This window comes from Lytechinus variegatus, chromosome 1 (assembly GCF_018143015.1).
Source record: "Lytechinus variegatus isolate NC3 chromosome 1, Lvar_3.0, whole genome shotgun sequence".
Classification (NCBI taxonomy): domain Eukaryota; kingdom Metazoa; phylum Echinodermata; class Echinoidea; order Temnopleuroida; family Toxopneustidae; genus Lytechinus; species Lytechinus variegatus.
In genome coordinates this window covers 77,207,334-77,227,375 of record NC_054740.1, presented here as the reverse complement: position 1 = coordinate 77,227,375, position 20,042 = coordinate 77,207,334, and the positions used below count along the sequence as shown (strand labels likewise).

The window sequence follows — 20,042 nt, the reverse complement described above, 5'->3', positions numbered from 1 at the left end:
AGTTGCCCCCAAGGCATTCCATATGGGGAATTTTAGGAGTGATTTGGGCTTTGATGAGGGCGTGGTTGCTTGTTTGCTCTCATGTATTTCTTACACTGGTTCACAAGCTAGTAAACAAACCCACATGTCTTGGTTTAATGCCGTGTTGCTGCTAGATATCCACAGTATCTGCAAGGTTGTGTTACACCACAGTAATTTCATGCGGAGAGGCATATATATACTGACCACTGTCTCGCACTAACTCAACAGCTGCCCCAGACCTCAGTATAAATGCAGTATAAGTACCAATATAAATGATATTGATTTCAGCACTTAGTGAATGATCTCCAGTAGCAAACAGACAGGTGCAAACGTGAAGACAATAATAAATGCGTATGCAAGTCCGGTGTTGATGCTCTAATTCTATGCAACCGTATAGCTGTACATTTTGGGTGCATCCTTCTTCACGGTGCAACTTTGATGTAGCCCAGTTGCATTTTGGGGTGTATCCCTTAGCACTTAGTGCGCAGCATAGTGATATCGGGTGTATTCCAGTTGCATTCGGTGCATCCCTTTGAACTTGGGGTGCAGCATTATGCATATTGGGTGTAGCCCAGTTGCACTTTGGGGTGCATCCCTTTGCACTTGGGGTGCAGCATAGTGCATATTGGGTGTAGCCCAGTTGCATTTTGGGGTGCATCCCTTTGCACTTGGGGTGCAGCATAGTGCATATTGGGTGTAGCCCAGTTGCATTTTGGGGTGCATCCCTTTGCACTTGGGGTGCAGCATTATGCATATTGGGTGTAGCCCAGTTGCACATTTGGGTGCATCCCTTTGCACTTGTGGTGCAGCATTGTGCATATTGGGTGTAGCCCAGTTGTATTTTGGGGTGCATCCCTTTGCACTTGGGGTGCAGCATTGTGCATATTGGGTGTAGCCCAGTTGCACATTGGGGTGCATCCCTTTGCACTTGGGGTGCAGCATTGTGCATATTGGGTGTAGCCCAGTTGCACATTTGGGTGCATCCCTTTGCACTTGGGGTGCAGCATTGTGCATATTGGGTGTAGCCCAGTTGTATTTTGGGGTGCATCCCTTTGCACTTGGGGTGCAGCATTATGCATATTGGGTGTAGCCCAGTTGCACATTGGGGTGCATCCCTTTGCACTTGGGGTGCAGCATTGTGCATATTGGGTGTAGCCCAGTTGCATTTTGGGGTGCATCCCTTTGCACTTGGGGTGCAGCATTGTGCATATTGGGTGTAGCCCAGTTGCATTTTGGGGTGCATCCTTTGCACTTTGGGTGCAGTATAGTGCATTTTAGGTGTAACCCAGTTGCATTTAGAGTACATCCTTTCGCACTCAGGGTGCAGCATTGTGCATTTTGGGTAAAACCCGGGGCATTAAGGGTGCAGTACTGGGCCTTCTGTTACATAAACCTACCTTCAAAATTAAGACATCATGAAATACACATTATTTTACAGAGGTGTGCTCACTGCACTAGGCTGAATCACATGACATATTTTGGATACATGCCTTTGGTGTCATAATACAAAGCAGATGATTGCCTCCATATCTGTGTGGTCTGTGAAAATTTTCAACAAGTTTCTAAAGAAATTCATATGCCTAATCTGTAAAAACAAAACAAATAATGAACAGATGAATGTTTGTGTCATCTTGAGTTTGCACAATGGTGTTCAAAAGCAGTTGGAGCTGGCTTTGAGTGTGTTGTGTCACCACAAAACACTTAAATATGCACAATTTGCATCATATCAAACTTACCCTAAAAGAGCAGTGATTCCAAACACCACCCAGATTTCACCAAGTTTGAGTGTGAAAGTGAAACAGATCATGCCAACCAGAGACAAAACATAAACAGTCACTGTTGTTCCTCTGTAAAAGGAAAAGCAAATTTGTGAGAAAGGTTACTTTTGTTAGCAGGATAATTGTTTTCCTTTTCAAAAGAGTGAAATAAGAAGATCTTTCACTCCAAAAGGTCCATGCACCCACACTCATCATGATAAAAACAATTACTTGTAAAGGAAAATTCAGGTTGACTTTTTGTGTGTATTTCCATACATGCATTTAATATGTGACGTGCATGAGTCAATTGGCAGAATTTTATTACCATACCAGCAAATCTTGCACACATTATATAGATATCCGAATCTGATCTTCCAATATGCAAACACACAACCAGAGTTAAAATTATCTTTATAAACAGGAAAAGAGAATTACACGTGCATCATGTGTGTAATGGTGGGTAACTTGACAAAGAATCAAATTTATAACTTCTGAAGGTTTCAATTGCAGAGAACGAGTCAATCTCTAAGCTTCTCTGTACATCATGTACCTTTTGTTGGCAGTGAAAAGGACCATCAACAGGGGCGTCGATCCATTTTTCAGATTGGGGGGGCAAAATCATGAATCAATTTTCCAAAGGCGCTCGATCACACAAAACAAACAAACTCACACACACACCCTTGCCTATATATGTGTGTACACACATATACACACATATATATATATATGTATATATATACACACACACACACATATATATCTCACCAGCAGATTAATGCGAGCGCGAAGCGCGAGCTGAAAATTTTGATATTTCGATATGAAAAAAATGACTTTAATGGACGTTTTTAATAAAGAACAAGATATATATCCAACAAAAGATTATTGCAAATCGAAGTGGGAGTTCTTTTGAGGTTTAGAACTGAAAACAGGACCATATTCACCTATTTAATCATGGAAAGTATGGGTTTTTGTTTCACAAATGATGCGAGCGCGAAGCGCGAGCTGAAATTTTTTGATATTCCAATCTGAAAAGTGGACATTTTGAGCACGATTTTAGACGAAGAACGAGTTGTGTATCTCAATCTCGCTTGCTGATTTCTGTGTAACATTACAATCTTATTTTATTTTTAGCACATGCGGAATTATTGGGGGGGGGCAAAACGATATGTTTGCCCCCCAATATTTTCATTGGTGGGGCGATCGCCCCCCTGCCCCCCCCATAATCGACGCCTCTGACCATCAAAACTTGATTTATGGCAAATTCCCCCAAGTCTGCGCAGTCCCCCTTGTCTGCGCATACGCGTATCTGCGCCATTCGACTAAAAGAAGATACGCGACAACCACAGACTTTATACATGCTATACATAGAAAGATATTCATTAAAAATCTGACACAAAATGGTGGAAAAATAATGAATTTGGGCATTACAAGTGAAGGCCTGAAAATGCAGCTTTTTCCAACAAAATCCCAGAATCGCGTGCAATGGTTCAATCTAAAAATGATCGCCCGAGGCTTTTACCAAGAAAATCATATATTTCTTTCAAATTCTTATGAGATATTTGGTACACCTTCTAATAATTATATAAGGAACATTATCAACTGAAAGATTTTTTTGAAATAAAAAGTAATTCTTGTTAAATCTTAACTCAAATCGTTAGGTGGCAGACTTGGGGACCACCATCATATAAATAATGTTATGTGCCAGATGATCCTGACTAGTAATTGTTCTGTAATTACAGTACAACCAGTCTGTCATTAAAGGTCAAGTCCACCTCAGAAAAATGTTGATTTGAATCAATAGAGAAAAATCAGACAAGCACAATGCTGAAAATTTCATCAAAATTGGATGTAAAATAAGAAAGTTATGACATTTCAAAGTTTTGCTTATTTTCAACAAAATAGTTATATGAACGAGCCAGTTACATCCAAATGAGAGAGTCGATGACGTCACTCACTATTTCTTTTGTTTTTTATTGTTTGAATTATACAATATTTCAATTTTTTACGAATTTGATGATTAGGACCTCATTGCCTGAAGCACAAAATGTTAAAATAATGGAATTCCACGTGTTCAGCGAGGAATGAAACTTCATTTCACATGACAATGACGAGAAAATAAAAATATTTCATATTTCATATAATAAAATACAAAAGAAATAGTGAGTGAGTGATGTCATCAACTCTCTCATTTGGATGTAATTGGCTCATTCATATAACTATTTTGTTGAAAATAAGTGAAACTTTAAAATGCCATAACTTTCTTATTTTACATCCGATTTTGATGAAATTTTCAGTTTTATGCTTGTTGATTTTTTCTCTTTTTATTCATATCAAGTTTTTGTTGGGGTGGACTTGTCCTTTAAACAACTCTTTCTCACAGGTCTGATTTATATGAAAATTTCCATGAATACAAATTTTTTGGAATGAGTTTTGAAATGTAATTCTAGGAAACAGATCTGTCAGTTAAAAATATCCTGAACAAACCTGTAAGAACGAGTCCTGTCCAACCAAAATCCAGTTACCACAGAGCCAACCATTCCTGTAAGTACTAAGGTGAGGCCGATCACTCCTACCATCACTTCATATCCCTAGAAATTGATTTAAATAAGAAGATATGTCATTAATAAAGATATAATATTACAGATAGGAGATAGACAGAGGGGGGTAAGAGGGATAGAAACTTAAGCAAAGGGGGAGTGATTTGTATGACAGGGGTGATAGTGGGAAGAAAGGAAGATGGAGAGAAGTGAATGAGGGAAAGGAGGCATTGAGAGGGAGGGGGAGAAAGTGATATTGGAAAGGGAAAAATAAGGGGTGAGAGAGTAGATGTGAGGAGAGAGAGACACAGGAGGCAGGGGAGGGGAAGATAAGGGGGGTGGGGTGAATCGCAAGGAGAAACTGGGAGAGAGGGGGTGCAAATACAGAGGGTAGAAAAGTGGGTCAGGGCAAAGAGAGAGTGGGAGAAGAGATCATCATCATCATCTGCTATGATCTTCAAAGGGCTCTGCAGCCTATCTCAATATGAAATTAGACTTGAGGTGGTTTCAGACCGCCTCGAAGTTTGTCAGTTCAAAGTATTTTTTTGGGGGGAAATTAACCCCGATCGGAAAATACCAGGTAATATTGGCAATGTGAAAGAAAATTACGCGTTATCTCCCCAAAAGAAAAGACCCACTAAATAGTAGGTACTTGTTGAGATGACGAGAACTTTCGCGGGGATTTTTCCAAGGTCACAGGTATTTTGGTAATGTGAAAGCAATTTACGGGAACTTTTAGCCAAGTGTGTAGTCGGGTGCGGGCACCGTGGGTGGCTGCTGAGCGAGTGATTTTGAATCTCGCAGTTTGAAACCACCTTTGGATTCACGTTATGAAGAGAAGTGACAGATAATTTCAAAAATGCACAACATTTTTGAAGCTGTCAAGAAAGAAAGATGGAAGAATATACAATATGATGGACATAATCAGAAGTGAGAGAGTAAAATAACAGGCATTGAAAAATAACTATAAATAAATAACTATAACAAAACAAACATTCAAATATAATTTAAGAAAAGTGAGGGTACAAGCATGAAAAAAAAATCTGTAAAAGTAATTTGTCTCAGAATTAAGGAACAATGTCTACCAGAAGGTGGTTTTTCAGCCCACTAAAAAACTGAAAGACCTGTTATTTTCTGAAGGGGAATCTACCCAATCAGAAAATACCACATCATTTTGCAAGTGTCAAAGTAAATTACTTGTAAAAAAAATATGCACAAATTAGGAAGTACTTTGCAAAATTAAAGAGAATTTTGGAATGATTTTTCAAAGGTTGCTGGATTATCATGGATGTCAAATACTCCCCATCAGCTGGACGGTTGGTGTTATAGTTTAATTCTGGTAATGCAAGACAGTGATTATGCTGTTTCTGATCTTACCAATTATCATGATCAGGGGAGCATTTCATGAAAGGACTTGTCAGACATTTTATCCGACAAGTCTTGTTTTATCTGACATTTAATATAGTAACAGTGCTTCTCAACCAATGAGAATCCAGGAAAGTTGTCAGATCTGACAACTTGCCGGACAAAAATATTGATGAAACACCCCCTAGAACAATCTGCATTGATTAAACCATCTTAAGTCTCAACTTATTAACACAGACAGGTGAGTATGGAAGCATTTCCTTTTTCTTTAAGCTACCCCCACCTCACATCTGCCATTTGTTGGTTTTTTTTAGCAAACCTTTGATACTTACTGGAAATTCTGACAAGATGACCTGGTTTAGAAGTGTTGAAATAGCATAGAAAGATCCTACATTCACACCTAGAATAAAAAATAAAATAAATATCTTACAATAAACACAAAACCATAATGTATGTTTGTTTCCTTTTTTTCAGAAGTGACCTTTAGTAATAGCCAGTTTTTCACAACTGTTTGCATGCCGAAGTCTCTCTCTGGCGATACTGAGGTGATAACGATCGATTGTTTCCATCCTGTTGGAATGCTCACATCGTTACAGTTAATACCATGAAATTCACCTTCAAATGAATTATGTCAGAGTAAAATCGTTCTATTTTAATTCCAAGTGAGCTCTACGTTCCTCTACCAAGTCTTGATATTCTCTTTCTTCAGATGAGAAAGACAGGTTAATCAGTGGTGTTGCTGCGTAGAGGAAGAACACTGCCTAGGGCAAGTGATCCTTGTTCCCCCTTTCATCTTTCCACACCAGAGGCTTCTTTTGTTGTTAATCAAATTGAAATTTCAAGATTTTTGTGGGCTGGATTTAAAATAAAAATCTATTTTTACATTTTTCCCACTCAAACTATTGATACACTAAAGGTAATTCTGATTCATAAAGAAAAAAGTTCTATTTCAAAAAATATATATTATTTCATTAAACATATTTATTGCTGAAAAATATAAAAATAACCCTCATTCCATGTTGCAACACAATGGTATAGAGTGACCTACATATTTGACCTGAAAGATAGGGAGAGCAAGGTAAGCAGAGTAACCTGTTTATCTCTTAAATCACCTAATTCAAGGACAAATACTAGCTACTCAACAAATATCATTGAATCATCTGAACATGACAACACAACTTCCAGGAGTAAGATGTATGATCAAGAAACCCTTTAGTAGAACCTACTAAAGATTATTTATAAGGTAATCTTACGGAATAGATTGGCTGATGGTAAAATTTTCAAAAGAATTCTAGCATCTGTCGCTGATAACAAGTGTTGTGAATCTGGGTCCAGAGTGCAATAATGAACACACCCTCCTCAAACGTATACCTGGCCCCTGTCTCATAGAACTTACATTGTTACTGACCATTCCTGCTTTACTTGATATTGATTGGCCATTGGGATTGGGCCTTTGCCATTGCCAATGGCAAAGTTAAGTTATTTGCAACAAAGCCCATGTCTCGATATAGCAAGGCCTTTTGATTCTACTCACTCTTATATGAAATTTAAACACTAAAAATTGTATTATTTGCTTCTGCAAAATATTCTCATTCAGCAGGTTACATTTTTCATTGGAAGAGTTCTTCATATTTAATGCACAGTTTATGACAGACAAACACATATCATATTCATAAATCTTTTTAAACTCCATTGTCAGTTCTGGAATTAATGGCTTATTGCAATGGCTTCTCAACCTTTTTTGTTTACTTCTGCAGCACAATAAAAGGCTTCAAAATTCATTCAAATATTTGCCAATTTAAATGTTTCGAGTTATTCTTTTTAATGAAGTATGCACACTCGGATAAACATCAGGGGACAATTTCATGAAACCTACAGAAAGTTGTCTGATGAGTTTGTTTATCTTGATGAAAAACTTGCCCATAGTTCGAAAGTTTTTCTTAATTTAAAATAGTGATTTACTTGAGGATTATAGAATTTAATATGGGTAGAAATAAATGTATCTTATAACGTGAAAGACATCCATTAAAATGTCAACAAAATCATAATCATGTCTGGATCTCAACAGACTAAAGAGAGTGTGTAAATCCCAGGCTAGAGATGAAGTTCATCCCAACAACTTGACTTTAACATCTTAGGCTCACCTAAGGAAAAATAAAATCAGACAAGCATTATCACTGTCTAGGGCCATTTGCACCACCCCAAGTTTTCAAATTAGCGCGCTATTTCTAATCCAGCCAATTATCCTAGTGTGAACAACCTCAAGATTATTTGTAATGGAGTAGCAAGAATCGTGCTAGTTCGCTGGATTAATCTTGAGATGGCAATCCCACGTCAACTTGGGATTACTGCAAAATAGCACACTATTTTACAAATTATCCTGCTAATTCACAGGTGCTGACGCACTTGAGATTATTTGTTCACGGCGTCAGACCATAATGCATCAATGACTTGCTCAAGCAAGAATCACTCTTCTTGCGATAACCGAGAAGGGGCTTCTTGAATCTCAAGATTTATCGCGAAGAGGGCCGATATGGCTAAAATTTCGAGATTTAGCAAACTCGGGCAGGAAATTTCATCAAAATAAGGGGGGGGGAGATTCACATCGTACTTACCGTAAGTGATGAGGAGAAGAACAAAAGGCACATTCTTGAAGAGAGATATGATGGATTCCTTGTAAGATCTACCTTCTGTAGATTTCTGGGAATCATATTTTGCCTTGCTTGGGGGCATCGGTGGCTTGTCTTGGTAAACTAGAAGGGGGGGGGGGTGAGAAACATTAAAAAGTGATCATCTCAATGTACACATGATTATGGAGCAATTAGGGAAGTTCATTCCTATATCAAGTTCATTTGAATAAAAGCAGAGTACATGAGAGATGCTGATCAAAGTTTGAAATCCATGTAAAAATATACTATTTAGATGTCACATGCAAGCGAGCAATTGTCCCATGTGTCATGTAATATAAATTTTCATTAATTACCCTTTTTTCAGTGTTTCAATGACACTGAAAATACTTGTATCTTATATCAGGAAATAATGTGTCTGATGATTTGATAAATGCACAGGTAAATTCATTTTTGGATTTTTAAAACACAAATGGCAGTTCATTGAATTTCTATCACATAATTCATAATACAAGAAATCATAAAATCAAAACTTGAAACAGAAACCATTTAGTGCTATTCTTTCATTTATTTTCACCATAATACCATTAAATTTCTTGTATTTTCTGTGTGTATGAAAACAAACTTTGATTTCAGAGTGAACTTCTTATTGAAGGGGTACAACATTTTGCTGTCAACATTTAATTTCAGGGCAGGATAGTATATAGATAATTTTACAGAATAGGGATATTTTACAATTACACATTACTTTTTACAGTAGTAAAAACGCTGTTGGGCAATTCCACAGGTTGGGACAAATCTGTAACGTGAGTAACCGACACATTCCAAAGATTTGCCAGGAGCATAATAGAATTTCCCAAGTTTTGTTTTTATACAAAGGATAGTCAGACTGTGTACTTTGTTGTGATACGGAGATGTTTAGTTCCTATCAATAATAATGGAGTTACAGCTCCAAGTATGAGTCAAGGTTTCTCAAATGTAACGTGAGTAACCGTGGAATAGCCCTGTTTAAGATTTTATACAACGCTGTTTTACTATATGAACCTTACAGTATTTGTTTAACCGTTTAAACAATCATGTTTAATTTATTGAAGATTAGATATTGAAAATCAAACTTTGTTGCTTAAGATTTAAACACTTGTTTAAACAGTTTAACAATTACTGTAAGGTTCATATAGTAAACAGCGTTACTTAATATTTTATACTGTGTATAGTGCATACATTCTGAATTTTCAATCTGATGAATGAACAAACAATACAAAGTTAAAAGGAGCAGTAGTTTTTTTGGCATATTCCTCTCTCTACTTGGTCTTCTCTCTCCATGGGAAAGGTTAAGATGCAAAATTAAGGGGGGGGGGATTTTTCACAAGTAAAATTCAAAGTGACCTTGTACAGCTCCATTATATCTTAATCATCATCTCTCTATCTAGAAGCCTTGCCTCATTAACCTACTTTATTTTAGCAGGTATTATCAAATAGTCGTTTACAACCATCAATTCTACACATACCTCTAATTTCATAGGTCCTGTTTACGTGTCTAAATCTACTTTTTCCTGAGACGATCGTAATTATCCTATTGTTGATGGGCAGGGAGTCCCATTTGTGGTTTCTTTTCAGGAAAAAGTAAGTTTCAACATTAAGCTTCCTGAAGATGACTTAATTTCTCTTGCAAGAACATTTTCAAGATTTTTCTGACAAAGAAAGCAAATAGGGATAGGGTCTCAATTATCCCTATTACCCCCAAATAGTTCTAATTTCCTAGCCCTGTCACATCGTTCCTTGGCAAGCCTTGACTTTGTGTGTGACTTGTGAGCCCGGGGGAGGGGGGGGGGGGGGGGACTGAGTATATAATGCATAGTGGGTATGTAGTTTTGTCCTCCTCGTAGTGCCATTTTTACACTCAAATTTCCGTTCCAAGGCATAGCATTTTTGTCTCATTGAGAAAAAGAACAAAGAAAACTGCTCCAAAGCATGTCATTTTTTTTCTTATTGCGAAAAAAAAGAAATACCCTTCAAAGCTTCGCATACATGTATCTTCCGTTACGCTGCTCTGGTCGCATTGATCTGCTACAATGAGCCGCAATTTTGGTGAAAAGCGGCCGCAGAGCACTGTCCAACTATCGCCTCTGCGCCAGCGCCCGTGTTGCCGACCTAGCTGCATGCACATATGCCCATTCCATAGGGTTGCATACGCACTCACACGCAGGCGACCCATTCCAAGAACCCCCATTTTCACAAACATTTGTAGTTCTGAAGCCCGTTCTGAGGACCCTCCTTTTTACAATAAGCCCGCTCTAAGGCCCCCGTTTTCTGTCTCCTCCACGGCACATCCCTACTACTTTTTTGGTCAAGTATTCCCCCCCTTGGGCTTGTGGGTAACTATTTTTGCTACCTATACGTAAAGGGTAAAATGAAAACATGTTACCGTGATCTTGACCTTTGACCTTTTGATTTCAAAATCAATAGGCTTCCTAGGATCCATGCTAGTATCAAACACACCGAATTATATGAGCCTATATGTAGTTTAAGTTAAACTAAAGTTATCACATTTACAAAGATGATAACATGTCAGTGTGACCTTGACCTTTGGACCCCAAAATAATAATGTAAGTATATTTACGTAGGGAAGCCACTTCAATTTCGAAAACTGTTCTACCAGCGGGCCCTGCTATTATTATTCCCCAGTTTCAGCTGATCTGCCTAGGTGCTCAAGTATTCAAGGAATTTCTTCCTACCGGGTACCCATTCACCTCACCTGGGTTAAGTGCAGCACAATCTGGACAAGTTTCTAGCTGAAGGAAATTATGCCATGGCTGGGATTCAAAACCATAACCCCCTGTTTCAAAGTCAGAAGACTAATCCACTGGGCCACAACGCTCCACAATCAATAGGCTTCCTGGGATCCATGCTAGTATCATACACACCAAATTGTTGGCGGACATCCGAACCGTTGCATCACCCATACGATGGTGCAAGCCTACTTTACAGAAAATGGACTTCAAAGTTTATTATTTTCACACATAGTTCCCCAGCCTTACAACATATTCATTGCTAGAAAAATACATGGTTGGGAAAGACCAAGACAATTGCTTGACATTGGTATCCTTATTTTTACAACAAAACCAAGAATCAGAGAAAATATCGCAAAAGAGCTCCATGCTTGTAATTTCAGTTTGAGTGGTTTAGATTTACCCTGACCGCGATTTCAACGTGCGCGATCAGTCAAAACGTTGTTTCCCTTTTCACGTGCAAAGTCAATGCAGTGCCCAGTGCAGATAAGACGGTTTGGCTAACCACGCAAATTGAAATCGCGGTCAGTCAAAATGTCGTATTGCTGTTTCAGTACACGTTTCCTCTGGGATTTGTGCATTTTATTTAAAAAATTTTATGGCATTGCCATGAAAATCCTCTCACATCTCAGAAAATGAAATAAATTGTGCCTAGAAATTTTAATAGTTATGAATACAGTAGGACTTGTACTTGTATTTTATGCATAAATCTCAACGTCGATTTTTTTAAAACCAAAATTGACTGATATGACGGTTCGGATGAGCGCTGATGATATGAGCGTAGGTTAAGTTGAAATAAAGTTATCGCGTTACCAAGGACTTCAGAAGGGTAAGATGAAAACATGTCACTGTGATCTTGACCTTTGACCTCTTAACCTCAAACTCAACAAAGCTTCCTGTGATCCATGCTAGTATCATACACATAAAATTATGTGAGCTTAGAAGTTAGACTAAGTTAAACTGAAGTAATCGCGTTAACTTAACTGACTGACTGACAATGAGAGTGATACTATAATACGTCCCATAGGATGGGCTTGCTTTAATGAGATTATATTCAGCGTGAGTTGTTCATACTGCCAATACTAGCTGTTAAGATGTGAGGCAAAATCAAGATTTCAATTCTTAAGGCAGATTTCAATTTGCGACAAAAATTCTGCAACACACTTTATTTGAGAAAAATGGTTTTATGGGAATCAACCCCTCCTTCCTGTTAAGATGCTTCACTGGGAGAAAAGCAGGACTGTGTCGGGAAGGATTTTTCAAAATTTCGGCCTGCTCAGACCAGGGTGGAAGCGAGGTAGAAAAACAACTCTACTTGACAGAAAATGGTTTTATGGGAATCACAAACATGAACCATGATATAAAAAACAAACCTAGACACAACCGTGATTCTGCAGAACTGTGTTTCTATTCATGATTCAAATCAAGATTCTAGGATTTAAAAAAAAGGGGTACATAAATGCACCCTACATGTATATGACATAAGAATGTGACAGCCCCACTAATATTCTGTTTTTTGTTTATGGTAACTCCCGTAGGAACTTGGCAGGACAGTGTTTTGCTGATGTCCAAGTTAAGCATAAAGGGCTATGGTAAATATGTTTCAATAGTCACTGCACTAGTAATCACTGGTATTTGCTTCATTAAATTGAAACTAACAAATGGTATTTACTTTGGCAAAACACCTGGTTACTCATGCACTGACCGCTATAGTTTTCAAATTAGTATGCTATTTCTGATCCAGCAAATTTTCCTGATCAATCTCGACATTATTTGTAATGGACACGTAATCATTGGGATAGTTCGCTGGATTAATCTTGAGATTGCTATTCAAAGTCAACTTAGGATTATTTGCAAAATAGTGCGCTATTTACAAATTATTCCGCTAATTTACAGGTGCAGATGGACTCAGGATTATTCATTCATAGCGTCACATCATAATGCATCAATGTCTCGCTCGAGCACGAATTGCTCATCTTGCACTGGTGCAGACAGGGTTTCTTGAATCACGAGATTAATCGCGAAGAGGGCCGATCATGCTAAAAATCTCGAGATTGGGCAAACTCGGGCTGATGCTGCACCGCCTTATGAAGCTAACACGTGCATACATATCTTTGTACTCAATACCATACCATCACGTTTTCTCAGCATGTTTCATCATTACAGACTACCCCGGAGACTACCACTTATATGTTCTAATGAATTCTACAACTGTATCCATACCAACCAGGAAACCCATTTCCCGATAGAGACAATATAGGCCTACTAACTTATTTACTTGGAAATGAGATAACTTGGATTACTGGTACATGTACAACGTAGGTATGAAATGTTAACCTAGGGTATTTCAATACACTTCTGCAAATGTAAAATCCATATTTAAAGTGACCAGCCAGGGGTAATTCATGTATTCATGAGCAATTCGCTTTCTCTGGACTGCAGGCAATATAATCTTCATATTTAGGGACCAGCGAAATTGAACTGAACAAATTGGGATAGCTTGTCTATTTGATTCGCTGCACCGTGTATGCAGCTGCGTGCAAGCTATTGCTGCTAAGAATCAGACCGAGGGCCTGCAAACCATGGTGATAGAGAAGGTGGAGGGCAGACTCCTCATCCAATCGCCCAAGCCTGCTTTTAGGCTGCAATCGATCGGCTTCATCTAGCTCAATGAGCAGTCCAGCTCACACCCAGTGAGAGTGCAAGCTGCGAAGTTTCCGAACGTGTAACCTCTTCTGACTCATACCCCTTTCATAAACCCAATTAAAATGAATTAGGCGGCTAATAGCAGCATAATTTGGTCGTAAAAATTGGAGGACAAGAGTTATCCGCATTACTCTGATGCTGCTATTATCCGCATAATAGCGGCATCGGGATAAGATTTTGAGTTTATGAACGCATTTCCAAATAATGCGGATAATTGCCATGGTGCGGTCACAAGGTCACCCTTTTCCAACACAACCGCATCGGAGGGGGCGTGTCCAGTTGTCATAGCGATTATCCGCCTTTTTCAGGACGGGCGCTCGTAAAAATAATGCGGCTTATTTTCGGAGTTTATGAACGCAATTTTTATTGAATTATCCGCATTACTCTTAGGCGGGTAATTGGAGGAACTTTATGAAAAGGGTATCAGGTCACTTTCAGACATTTTTAGACACATTCAGAGATTGCTGGACTAGTCTGAATCGCGCATTTTACAGTATCTCCCAATTGTTTTCCCTTTAATTAAATCAAAAAATCAATTTGGACATAGTACCATGATTGATAATCTCTCACAGGGCATAAAATGGAATTCCCAAGGCTATCAATACCATGTCCTTAAATGTCCTATGGCCTGGCCTAAATGCCGCTCCCATTGGCCTTGGAGATTTTTGTAGTTTTGTACCTTTTCTTTTTGTGCTGCTGTACAGTATTATAGAATTAATTGTGCCTTCTGGAAACTGGCATTGCCCTTTATAAAGCCTGTTCTAACCTTGTAATCAAATTACTTTTCTTCTTAAAACTCAACAATCTATCATGACCAAGCAAAATAATTCATATCCCTAAAACTTCAGTAACATTTCAAGGGGAAGTTCAGTCATCCTGATGTCAGGTTGGTTTTTATAATAAAAGCTAAAAAAAATACTGTACAGCCCACCCCAACAGTTTATCAGCGATCCCTATAAAACTTGCCCTCAATCTAGGCAGGGAATAAGGCCGTGTTTATGCTTCCACTTTTCAGGCCAGAATCAGTGTTTCCAAACGTGGTTAGTCCAAAACACGGTTGCGTCCATGCTTACTTTCATTTAAATGCTGTTTCAAAACGCCGATCGTAAACTCACAAAAAGGTGCGTTTGTAAACGTCGTTTGACCAGAATCAGGCTTTCTGGGGAAGTATAAACAGAACCACGATCGTTAACGTGTTTAAATGACGTCATTTGGTACATACTTCCGGTGAGATGAAAATCCGCAGGCAATCGGAAAAAACTTTCGAAAAAAGGTGCGCCCAATTTGACCTCGCTTTACGATGCGAAGCCAGCTGGAGATCATGATTTGCTCTGAAAAGTTAAGCAGAAACAGCACTCCCAGAACCACGTTTACGATCAGCGTTTTGAATCGACGTTTGAAATCGCTGATTCTGTCCTCGCAATGGAAGCATAAACACACCCTAAAAGAATTTAATAGGTCACACCAAAATAAACCAAATTCTTTCCAGACTCCAGGGGGCTGCAACACAAGCAGCTTAGCAGTGATCATAGAACCTTTGTTATTTATTGATTGCATTGGCTAAAATGTACATTTAATTGTGATAATCAAGCGTACGATTAATCGCTAATATTTGTGTTACGCCCCAGACCCTGATGATCAATATGAAGTAAAGTACCTAGATATAGTTCCTTTATATGGGAGCTTCTAATTCTATTTCTGATTTTGCGCTATTAAACTTATAACGCTATACCTTGCAGTGTACAATGTATTAATGCAATCCTAATGTGCTCTTACTTCTCAGCAGAACCAAGTCAATCTTATCATTTTGGTGATTCAAATGTATTATCTATACAGGCAGCTTAAGCAGCCTGACAAGTATTTACCATCCTCAATCAATTTGAGACAGCTTTTTCACAATTCAGACGATTAACCTGAATTGAATTTCATGAGACAAAACGTCATCAAAACCAATTTTTTTTTTTGTCTTTCCTGCATCTCAAAATCAGGACTGTTATGGGGGAAATCACAACTGACAAGACTTCATCCTGCTTTTGCCCATTGACTGCACGGCCACAGAGTATGGGTTTTGTAGTAATATTTGCAAGGACCCTCCAAGTGGGAGTATCAAAATAAAAGACAAATATTTACCTTTCTTTTTTGTGGCATAATTACTGCATTAGCATTATTTCTTGATTGTTACTAGCAGAATGCACATGCTAAAGTTCAAGTAGACATAAATGACTGTTCTGGTAAAACATATATACTTTGCTGACATTTTTCATTTTAATGAAAAAATGTCAGGTTTGATAAATAAGCCCCTGAAGATTTTTTTTCTATCAACACTTCAAGTAGGCAAACAAATCATGTAAACATATAATACAAGATGTACATGTAGATTAAAACTGACTTGGAGGGGAACCCCCAGGCTGAAAATATTATCAATACAAATCAATTAAAATTTGATGATCAAATGCTAAAAATTTCATAAATCTATCATAATCAAGTTATTGAATTTTGAAAGTTTTTAATAGTTATGCATGCCGTCATATGTGAGCTGATTATGTCATCACTTCCTATTATCATAGATTCTTGTTTTGTGACATGAAATCATAATTATTTCATATTTTCATACTTATAAATGTCTCTAGTGTAACAAATCAGTTTTCAGCAATCATCATCTTGCAAATTACCAGAAGTCAATTATATTTTTATATTCTTGGAGGATACAATTTGCACTAACATGAATCTGAAAAATACAAAAGAGTAAGTTGGGACATGACATCATTTTACTCACTGCATATTCATTAGAATAATTTCTTCACTATATACGAAATTATTTACCTCATTTTCTGATTTACGAGATAATTGGATGTGTCCATCTACTTTTGCTAGTTCATGTTTCATGGACTGCCCTCGAATATATATGTACACAGATTTGTGCCCAAAAGCGCCATCACCTGGCGAACCCATATCTACTTCCGCTCACACATCATGTTAGCACGCACATTAAACCTCTTCTTTGTGCACTCACAAAAAGAACATGTTGCTATGCAAGGCGAGGGACAAAAGGTGGGATAGTACGGTAGATGGATACATCTGATTATCTCACACATAAAAAAATCGGATAAGTATTTTCATGATTTTACTTCAATTAATTGTGATGTACATGTATCCATCTACTTTTGTTAGACTGGCACAGAAAACCTTGGGGAGCATGTCACAAAAGGAAATATTAAACTAAGTTCAAGGGAGATGGAGATGAGGCCGCTGCTTTCAAGGCTGAGGGCGCAAACTCTCCACAGCCCCGGAATTTTCCTTACGTAAGGAAAATGAATAACGCCAGATGCGTTGTAAGTCGTCAAGGAGAGCACTTTGAAGAAAAGTGCTCAAGACGAGTCGATACTTCTAGTACTGAGAGCCTCCGGCCACAATGCACCTGCGCCCATCGCATTGATTGCCAAAATGATCCAAAGCAAAGAAGCTGGAAAGGCAAAAAGCACGAAAGAATAAAAAGGACGTTCGAATAAGCGAACATACCATGTCATTTCAAGATACCACTCGAACATCCGGATGATAACAGGTCTAGAAGGAATCGTGTAATTCTTGGCCAAGATAGGAGGCTTCAGAATCGGCCGGATACTATGCCTCTCCTGCCTAAAAGATAAGCACGCAATGTGATCAAGAAGGCCTAAACTAGGCTCAAACGGAGAATATGCTATGGCGAAAAAAGCTTTAGACAGACTCCAATACCCTTTTTACACACGCTAAATTTACTTAACCCCGTACTATTGGTGGGGCTAAATGACACTTTAGCCCCACCTATAGTACGGGGTTAAGCTTAGCCCACTTTCTTTTTACACAGCATCTTTGCAAAGTGGGCTAACCCCACCTATAGTACAGGATTATATGGCCCTGCAAAAAAAGCAGGGTTATCTCAGCAATTGCGGTGCTAAGAGCGATAGTACGGGGTTAAGATCGCTAGTGTAAACGAAAGTTGGCTAAGCGCTCCCATTCATGCCCCGCAACAGAGTCGACCCTGTTGTCCAATCAGAGGTAAGCATAATGTATATTCATGAACAGCAAACACGGAAGTCAGCAAGTTGGAATTCGTGTTTTAATACTTTCCTCATCCACGCTCGTTAATATTCATAAGCTACCACTAGTCCGGGGTTAGCGAGTTTCGTGTGTGAAAAGCAAGCATTCCTTATCCAGGGTTAGCAATAACAATTTGGCATGTGTGAAAAGGAAAAAAAATAGTACAGGGTTAAGGATAGTACGGGGTTAGCGATAGTCCGAGGTTAAGAAAATCCTGTGTAAAAAGGTACAAGTTTCCTCCTTGGAGGGCACTTGGGACAAGTGCTTCAACAATCTAAAGTAAATTCTAGATTGGAGGTTGAAGTTATATTGATTGTTTCGTCCAACAATGAGGTATAGGTATCGTTCCCCTTAAGAGCACTTAGTGCCGAGGGGAAGAGTATAATACTGGGGTGGTGTGAAAGCCCCCAAAGTGTAGCATAACGGGATGCTTGCAGCCTGGAGAGGCTCAGGTCTGGCTGTGCTTGAAAGCAGAGAGACCTGTGCACAAATTCCTACACCCAAGAACACGTTGTGCAAAAGGTGAGGAATTCACGACAGGAGCGTGTGAAACCCTCCTTGGTAACACACCCAAGCAAAGCAACACTCGGGTGTGCTCTATCACATCCGGTCTGTGGTAAAAAAAAAAAATTCTCGCCGAAAGAGGCAAAAACTACAAGCCATCTACAGCAGTGTGAAAGCCCCACAGGGGCGAAGTACACTAAAGGAAGTCAGGTGACTACTTTCCTATAATAAGCCCCAACCCGCCACTGTGATTTTTATCGTGGTGACCCCTTTTATGAGCATCGCTTCTCCAGGTCTCCGAACCATCTATTTGTTTTGTTTTTTTCTGATACTTTATTAATACTTTATGTTGTACTGTTTTTATCCTATTGATGGTTGAATAATAAATGACTTGAAGTGAATTGTGCTGAACTCAGAAAGAAGTGGACTTTTCCCAAAAGGTTGAGGTGTGAACGTTCCCTCAAGGAGTGGTAAACCAACCTCAGCCCATCCCAGATGACACAGGGAGTAGAGCAGTGGCCAAAAGCCAGTGCTCATGCTCGAGAAAAGGACTTGCTGCCAGCTAGGAGTGCCAGAATGGGTTTGGGTGTGACAAGATCAAATCACGCCTGACCAGTGGCATGATCTGAGGCAGTAAACGTGAATTGGAGCCAGGGCGAAATAAGCCTGGCGTGACCAGTAACGAAAGATACTAGAGAGATTTCGATTGTCTGCGACTGCAACGTATTCCTAGTTCACCGGAGGTGGTGACACCGCTCGTTCAGTATCACGTTCGTGCATTGATGAAAACAGTTTCGACTTAATCGACGTACCCGTACTGGGCCCGTACCAGATAACAGCATATACCCGCGTGATAGCGAGCGGGCCGTCTGCCGATGCTCGGCCGGAGAGCCAGGCGCAGCATCACCCTACGAACCAGTGGGGCGACTGAGGGTGCAACACTTGCACTCTTGCGCAAAAAGCCGCAAAAACACAGTTGTTTGGAAATTACCTATCGGATATGTAGTGTCTGAAAACAGGACACACTAAATGTAATGGAAAAGCCGGTAACAGGCAGTAATTTGCAGTTTACCAGCCCTGCTGAATCAACAGAACCCAAGTGTTGATGCGGCTTCATTCATTTTTGCTAAGCTTCGATGACGTCATCATGCACGAACAAGCGCTCGTTCGAGCACTATGACAGCGAACGTCAAAACCTTCAAATACGAGTCACAGATTTGGGCAGTGAACGAGAAGGCTCGTCACAGAATACTTCGCGCATGCGCAGTGCTCCAAAAATCCCTTAATCTCGTACGTCCACATGGCTCGTCTCAGAAAACAAAAGGTCTCAACTGCTCCAGGGAAGTCGTGCCGGACTGCCAACGAAAAACCCCATGGTATCTCATTGAAATTCTAGCGGGGGCTACCCAAATGCATTGAGGAAACCCTGATTACCTACTGGAGCTCCCTGGCTCCCAGGACAGCTTAGTTAACTGATACGACCATGGTTTGGCAGTCAATGAAGAATCAATACTGTAAAGTATTTCCGTCCAGCCCGGTGAAAAGGCACCACCCTTAAGATTGGGGAAGGTATGCCTTGTTTTTCTCCTCCATTGCACCCTAGCAGGGGCCGCAAAACGTTTTTCAAAGTAGGGTGCTGAGCTAAGTGGAAAGGGGGGG

The 20,042-nt window shown here is 39.3% G+C and overlaps 1 protein-coding gene across 1 annotated transcript in view; it reads right to left on the bottom strand.

The window, feature by feature from the left end:
* LOC121423697 (feline leukemia virus subgroup C receptor-related protein 2-like) overlaps positions 1–20,042 on the bottom strand; it is a 50,165-nt gene that overhangs the window by 9,380 nt on the left and 20,743 nt on the right. The window contains exons 3-6 of the mRNA XM_041619126.1: positions 8,296–8,433; positions 6,013–6,080; positions 4,263–4,366; positions 1,758–1,868 (exon numbers count right to left, since the gene is read on the bottom strand). Coding sequence (XP_041475060.1) covers positions 1,758–1,868; positions 4,263–4,366; positions 6,013–6,080; positions 8,296–8,433 — 421 coding nt within the window. The remainder of the gene's footprint in view (positions 1–1,757; positions 1,869–4,262; positions 4,367–6,012; positions 6,081–8,295; positions 8,434–20,042) is intronic.